The sequence below is a fragment of the Bombina bombina genome, chromosome 11 (genome assembly GCF_027579735.1).
Source record: "Bombina bombina isolate aBomBom1 chromosome 11, aBomBom1.pri, whole genome shotgun sequence".
Lineage (NCBI taxonomy): Eukaryota > Metazoa > Chordata > Amphibia > Anura > Bombinatoridae > Bombina > Bombina bombina.
Genome location: NC_069509.1, coordinates 126,678,891 through 126,686,624, shown reverse-complemented (window position 1 = coordinate 126,686,624; position 7,734 = coordinate 126,678,891). Strand labels below are relative to the sequence as shown.

The following is a 7,734-nucleotide window of genomic DNA, read 5'->3' as shown; positions in this document are numbered from 1 at the left end:
CAGCTCACAAGTAAGGATGAATCCGTGGACTTGGTACATCATGCAAAAGAAAAACATAATTTATGCTTACCTGATAAATTTATTTCTCTTGTTGTGTATCCAGTCCACAGATTCATCCATTAATTGTGGGATATTCTCCTTCCCAACAGGAAGCTGCAATAGGATCACCCACAGCAGAGCTGTCTATATAGCTCCTCCCCTAACTGCCACCTCCAGTCATTCGACCGAAGACGAACAAGAAAAAGGAGAAACTATAGGGTGCAGTGGTGACTGTAGTTTAAAAATAAAAAACACCTGCCTTAAAATGACAGGGCGGGCCGTGGACTGGATACACCACAAGAGAAATAAATTTATCAGGTAAGCATAAATTTTGTTTTCTCTTGTAAGGTGTATCCAGTCCACGGATTCATCCATTACTTGTGGGATACCAATACCAAAGCTATAGGAAACGGATGAAGGGAGGGACAAGGCAGGCGCTTAAACGGAAGGCACCACTGCCTGTAAGACCTTTCTCCCAAAAATAGCCTGCGAAGAAGCAAAAGTATCAAATTTGTAGAATTTAGAAAAAGTATGAAGCGAAGACCAAGTCGCCGCCTTACAAATCTGTTCAACAGAAGCCTCATTTTTAAAAGCCCATGTGGAAGCCACCGCTCTAGTGGAATGAGCTGTAATTCTTTCAGGAGGCTGCTGGCCAGCAGTCTCATAAGCAAAGCGGATTATACTTCTTAACCAAAAGGAAAGAGAAGTTGCTGAAGCCTTTTGGCCTTTCCTCTGTCCAGAGTAGACAACAAACAATGCAGATGTTTGACGAAAATCTTTAGTAGCTTGTAAATAAAACTTTAAAGCACGAACCACGTCAAGATTGTGTCCTAATCCTTCTTCAAAGAAAGAACGTCTTTTACACAGTGACGGAACAACAATCTCCTGATTGATATTTTTATTAGATACCACCTTAGGAAGAAACCCAGGTTTGGTACGCAAAACTACCTTATCTGCATGGAAGATCAGATAAGGGGAATCACACTGCAAGGCAGATAACTGAAACTCTTCGAGCCGAAGAGATAGCTACCAAAAACAGAACTTTCCAAGATAAAAGCTTGATATCTATGGAATGCAGAGGTTCAAACGGAACCCCTTGAAGAACTTTAAGAACTAAATTTAAACTCCATGGCGGAGCAACAGGTTTAAACACAGGCTTGATTCTAACTAAAGAATGACAAAACGCCTGAACGTCTGGAACATCTGCCAGACGCTTGTGCAGAAGAATAGGCAGAGCAGAAATCTGTCCCTTTAAGGAACTAGCTGACAATCCCTTCTCCAATCCTTCTTGGAGAAAAGATAATATTCTGGGAATCCTGACTTTACTCCATGAGTAACCCTTGGATTCACACCAATGAAGATATTTACACCATATCTTATGATAAAATTTTCCTGGTGACAGGCTTTCGAGCCTGAATTAAGATATCAATGACCGACTCGGAGAAACCACGTTTTGATAAAATCAAGCGTTCAATCTCCAAGCAGTTAGACGCAGAGAAATTAGATTTGGATGGTTGAAAGGACCCTGAAGTAGAAGGTCCTGCCTCAACGGTAGAGTCCATGGTGGAAGGGATGACATGTCCACCAGCTCTCTCCTGCTTGATCTTGGCAATCAGACAAGGGAGCAGAGGAAACTGTGGAAACACATAAGCCAGGTTGAAAGACCAAGGCGCTGCTAGAGCATCTATCAGCGCTGCCTTGGGATCCCTGGACCTGGATCCGTAACAAGGAAGCTTGGCGTTCTGACGAGACGCCATGAGATCCAGTTCTGGTTTGCCCCAAAGTTGAATCAACTGTGCAAACACCTCCGGATGAAAAGTCTGTTGACTTAGAAAATCCGCCTCCCAGTTCTCTACTCCTGGGATATGGATAGCTGATAGATGGCAAGAGTGAACCTCTGCCCATAGAATTATTTTTGAAACCTCCAACATTGCTAGGGAACTCCTTGTTCCCCCTTGATGGTTGATGTAGGCTACAGTCGTGATATTGTCAGACTGAAATCTGATGAACCTGACCGCAGCTAGCTGAGGCCAAGCCTGAAGAGCATTGAATATCGCTCTTAGTTCCAGAATGTTTATCGGAAGGAGTGTCTCCTCCTGAGTCCACAAGCCCTGAGCTTTCAGGGAGTTCCAGACTGCACCCCAGCCCAGAAGGCTGGCATCTGTTGTTACTATTGTCCAATCTGGCCTGCGAAAGGTCATACCCTTGGACAGATGGACCCGAGATAGCCACCAGAGAAGAGAATCCCTGGTCTCTTGATCCAGATTTAGTAGAGGGGACAAATCTGTGTAATCCCCATTCCACTGACTGAGCATGCAGAGTTGCAGCGGTCTGAGATGTAGGCGGGCAAACGGCACTATGTCCATTGCCGCTACCATTAAGCCGATTACTTCCATACACTGAGCCACTGAAGGGCGAGAAGTAGAATAAAGAACACGGCAGGAATTTAGAAGTTTTGACAACCTGGCCTCTGTCAGGTAAATCTTCATTTCAACAGAATCTATCAGAGTTCCTATGAAGGAAACTCTTGTGAGAAGGGATAGAGAACTCTTTTCTTCGTTCACTTTCCACCCATGCAACCTCAGGAATGCCAGAACAATGCCTGTATGGGACCTGGCAATTTGGAAATTCGACGCCTGTATTAGAATGTCGTCTAGGTAAGGGGCTACTGCTATACCCCGCGGCCTTAGGACCGCTAGGAGTGACCCCAGAACCTTCGTAAAGATTCTTGGTGCCGTAGCTAACCCAAAGGGAAGAGCCATAAACTGGTAATGCCTGTCTAGGAAGGCGAACCTGAGAAACCGATGATGATCTCTGTGTATCGGAATGTGCAGATAAGCATCCTTTAAGTCCACGGTAGTCATATATTGACCCTCCTGGATCATAGGTAGGATGGTTCGAATAGTCTCCATCTTGAAGGATGGGACCCTGAGAAATTTGTTTAGGATCTTGAGATCTAAGATTGGTCTGAAGGTTCCCTTTTTCTTGGGAACTGCAAACAGATTTGAATAGAAGCCTTGCCCATGTTCCTCCTTTGGAACTGGGTGGATCACTCCCATAACTAGGAGGTCTTGAACACAATGTAAGAATGCCACTCTCATTATCTGGTTTGCAGATAATTGTGAGGTGAAATCTTCCTTTTGGGGAAGAAGCTTTGAAGTTCAGAAGATATCCCTGGGACACTATTTCCAACGCCCAGGGATCCTGGACATCTCTTGCCCAAGCCTGGGCGAAGAGAGAAAGTCTGCCCCCTACTAGATCCGTTACCGGATCGGGGGCTGATCTTTCATGCTGTCTTAGAGGCAGCAGCAGGATTTTTGGCCTGCTTTCCTTTGTTCCAAGCCTGGTTAGGTCTCCAGACCGGCTTGGACTGGGCAAAATTTCCCTCTTGTTTTGTATTAGAGGAAGTTGAAGCTGCGCCACTCTTGAAGTTTCGAAAGGCACGAAAATTAGGCTGTTTGGTCCTTAATTTGTTGGACCTATCCTGAGGAAGGGCATGACCTTTTCCTCCAGTAATATCAGAAATGATCTCCTTCAGTCCAGGCCCGAATAGGGTCTGCCCCTTGAAGGGAATGTTGAGAAGCTTAGACTTTGAAGTAACGTCAGCTGACCAGGATTTAAGTCATAGCGCTCTACACGCCTGAATAGCAAAACCTAAGTTCTTAGCCGTTAGTTTGGTTAAATGAACAACGGCGTCAGAAACAAATGAATTGGCTTGCTTAAGAGCTTTAAGCTTGTCAATGATATCATCCAATGGGGTTTCTACCTGTAGAGCCTCTTCTAGAGACTCAAACCAGAAGGCCGCAACAGCAGTGACAGGGGCAATGCATGCAAGGGGCTGGAGAATAAAACCTTGTTGAATAAAAATTTTCTTAAGGTAACCCTCTAATTTTTTGTCCATTGGATCTAGAAAAGCACAACTGTTCTCTACAGGGATAGTTGTACGCTTCGCTAGAGTAGAGACTGCTCCCTCCACCTTAGGGACAGTTTGCCACAAGTCCCGTGTAGCGGCATCTATGGGAAACATCTTTTTAAAAACAGGAGGGGGAGAGAACGGTACACCTGCTCTATCCCATTCCTTAGTAATAATTTCTGAAAACCTCTTAGGTATTGGAACAACATCAGTGTAAACAGGCACTGCGTAGTATTTATCCAATTTACACAATTTCTCTGGGACTACAATAGCGTCACAGTCATCCAGTTGCTAAAACCTCCCTGAGCAACATGCGGAGGTGTTCAAGCTTAAATTTAAATGTAGACATATCAGAATCAGGTTGAAGTGTCTTCCCCGAGTCAGAAAAATCACCCACAGATAGCTCTCCTTCTTCGGCTTCTGCACATTGTGAGGGTATATCGGACATAGCTACTAAAGCGTCAGAGAGCTCTGTATTTGTTCTAGCCCCAGAGCTGTCTCGCTTTCCTTGTAACCCTGGCAGTTTGGACAATACTTCTGTAAGAGTATGATTCATAACTGCCGCCATGTCTTGTAAAGTATACGCAATGGGCGCGCTAGATGTACTTGGCGCCCCTTGAGCGGGAGTTATAGGCTCTGACACGTGGGGAGAGTTAGTCGGCATAACTTCCCCCATGTCAATTTTCTCTGGTGATAAATCTTTTAAAGCCAGAATATGGTCTTTAAAATTTATAGTAAGATCAGTGCATTTGGTACACATTCTAAGAGGGGGTTACACAATGGCTTCTAAACATAATGAACAAGGAGTTTCCTTTATGTCAGACATGTTTAACAGACTAGTAATGAGACCAGCAAGCTTGGAAAACACTTTAATTAATGTGAAAAAGCAGATTATAAAAAACGGTACTGTGCCTTTAAGGGAAAAAAACAAACACAAACTGCAAAACAGTGAAAAAAGCAGTTAACTCTATGAAATTTTTACAGTGTATATAATAGACTAAAATAGCATTGCACCCACTTGCAAATGGATGATTAACCCCTCAGGTTCAAAAACGAAGCAAAAAAAACGGTAAAAACCGTTATAACAGTCACAAGCAAACTGCCACAGCTCTACTGTGGCTCCTACCTTCCCATAAAACGACTTTTGTAGGCACAAAAACCCTTTACAGAGGCCCAATATGTCAGGGGACTCCTTCAGGGAAACTGGATGTCTCAGAATGTAAAAATAACTGCGCAATTAGAGTGCGAAAATAGGCCCCTCCCACCATGCACTCAAAGTCAGAGGGCCTTAAAAAACTATTCCTAGGAGTAAAATAACAGCCATGTGGAAAACTAGGCCCCAAACAAAGATTTATCACCTCAGTAAAAAACGTTCTTTATATAAATGCAAACGTTTTACATACTAAGCCATAATAGAAAGTAATATGAAAATTACTTTTTACTGCAAGCATGATGCCAGTCGTTTATTAAATCACTGCAATCAGGCTTACCTTAACTATATCAGGCATACCTCAGGGCAGTTAATTCTGCAGGCCGTTCTCCCAGCTGAAGTTTCCTCATACTCTTCAGTTATGTGTGAGAACAGCAGTGGACCTTAGTTACAACCTGCTAAGATCATCAAAAACCTCAGGCAAATTCTTCTTCTAATTTCTGCCTGAGGTAAAAAAACAGTACAACGCCGGCACCGTTTAAAAATAACAAACTTTTGATTGAAGATAAACTACACTAATTCACCACATCTCTCTAGCTACTTCCCTTGTCGAGAGCTGCAAGAGAATGACTGGAGGTGGCAGTTAGGGGAGGAGCTATATAGACAGCTCTGCTGTGGGTGATCCTCTTGCAGCTTCCTGTTGGGAAGGAGAATATCCCACAAGTAATGGATGAATCCGTGGACTGGATACACCTTACAAGAGAAACATGTTTTGAAGAGGACGGCCTAAATAAAATAATGTTCCAATGTATCTTTCAGTTGAACTCATGAATGAAGGTACCGTTAATTTTTAAAATAAGAGTCATTTATTTCCAGCTGAACTTTACCATCACTTTAAGGAAGAGAAAAAATAAAAACATGCATTTGCCGTCTATAAATAGCAAAATGTTATTTATTTTAGCTGCACACAGAAGGGTTGAACTTCAGGTACCCTTCATCACAGCATCCCTGGGTTCCAAAATGGTAAGAGTACATGTTCTACTAATAGTTAGTAAATAAAAAGTATGTTTGTAAATTACTAACTTCTAATTGCATGTCACCTTAACAGTTCTGCCAAACCAGACATTATTTAGACTACATGAGAAATGGCAAGTACTTTGTCACTATATCATAAGGATAAACTTTTCTATGTACCTCCATCCATATGTTTCAAGGCCTTGTCCGCTTCTTCAGCTGCTTCAAACTCTACATATGCATAACCCTTGGAAAGGTGGAGATGAGTACGGTCTAAAGGCATGTCAATCATCTTAATCTTCCCGTACGTAGAAAAAATTTCCATAATGTGATCCTAAAGAAGGCAAAACAATGAGCATTTACAGCCAAACTTAGTAACCATACAGTATTTAACCCATTCACTGCTAGGCATTTCACATACCACCGTGCTAAGCCGATTTTGAATTTTTTTGTTGCTTAAAATTTGAATACTATTAAAGAAATATTTTGGTGAGTGACAAACAAATTATACTTTGTTCAGCAGGCCCAGGAGATTCGGAATATACCACTATTATATTTCATTGCATGTAAGAAGGTTGCAACAAAAAAAAATTTTTTTTGGGGGGGGGGGGGGGGGGAGAAGAGTAAAAGTATATATTTTTTTTTTACATACTTATTCTCAGACTAAACTTTGCTTGGAAAATGTTATATCCTATCAAGCATTCCCTTTTAAAACGCTGTTAAAAGGGACATTAAACACAAATTGTAAACTACATGATTATGAACCTTCATATCCGAGAATGGTTTTGAAATGAAAACTACAGCTTTATTTTGTCAAATGACCATATTGTTTGGTATCCTTTGTTGAAAATCATACCTAGGTAGGCTCAGGAGGTAAGAGCTAGCTGCCGATTCGTGGCTGCAAATATTTGCCTCGTCATTGGCTTACTGATGTGTTAAGGTAGTTTCCAGTAGTGCATTGCATTGAGATGAATGGCACTCTATACCATGTGCAGCTGAAGCCAGGCTTACCTTGGTGACATTCCTAGTTAGCCTCCCAATGTGCACTTTCGTAGGTCTGGGGCTTGGGCTTCTTCTCTTCCTTTCCTTCTCATCACGCTTTGGTTGCTTGGATCTTGAAGTGGATTTTAAAAAAAAAAAAAAAAAAAAAAAAAAAAAAAAAAAAAGTGATCATGACAGATTATTGTAGAAGGGCTGAAATAAATATTGCAGAACTGATTCTTTGGATAGACACAGAATAAAGAAAAAGCAATACAAATAAAATTAAAAAAGACAGGAGAAAGAAAAGGTTTATAGAATAGATTAGAGTTTCTCACCTCCAGTCCTCAGGACCCAAGATATAATGAAAATCTGGCCTGTTAAGGGTCCCGAGGGCTGGAGTTTAGAAACACTGCTTTAGATAGACGATGCAACAAAAGAAGTTCCTTTTTACTTTTATAATTTATTCTCTTAATATCCTTTGTTGTAGGCGCAGGAATGAGCATGTGTCTTTAGTGCTTTATGGCAGCAGTGTTTGGTTTTGTAGCAATGTTGTACATTGCTGCAAAGAGAAAAGCAAATTTGATATAAAGGTAAATTAGAAAGCATTGCACTCTCTACCTGAATCATGAAAGATTTT

The 7,734-nt window shown here is 41.7% G+C and overlaps 1 protein-coding gene across 2 annotated transcripts in view; it reads right to left on the bottom strand.

Annotated features, from left to right (window-relative positions):
• The window catches only part of RNPS1 (RNA binding protein with serine rich domain 1), a 36,561-nt gene that overhangs the window by 8,974 nt on the left and 19,853 nt on the right, over nt 1-7,734 (bottom strand). For both annotated transcript variants that reach the window (XM_053694641.1, XM_053694642.1), the window contains exons 4-5: nt 7,128-7,230; nt 6,297-6,450 (exon numbers count right to left, since the gene is read on the bottom strand). In XM_053694641.1, coding sequence (XP_053550616.1) covers nt 6,297-6,450; nt 7,128-7,230 — 257 coding nt within the window. The remainder of the gene's footprint in view (nt 1-6,296; nt 6,451-7,127; nt 7,231-7,734) is intronic.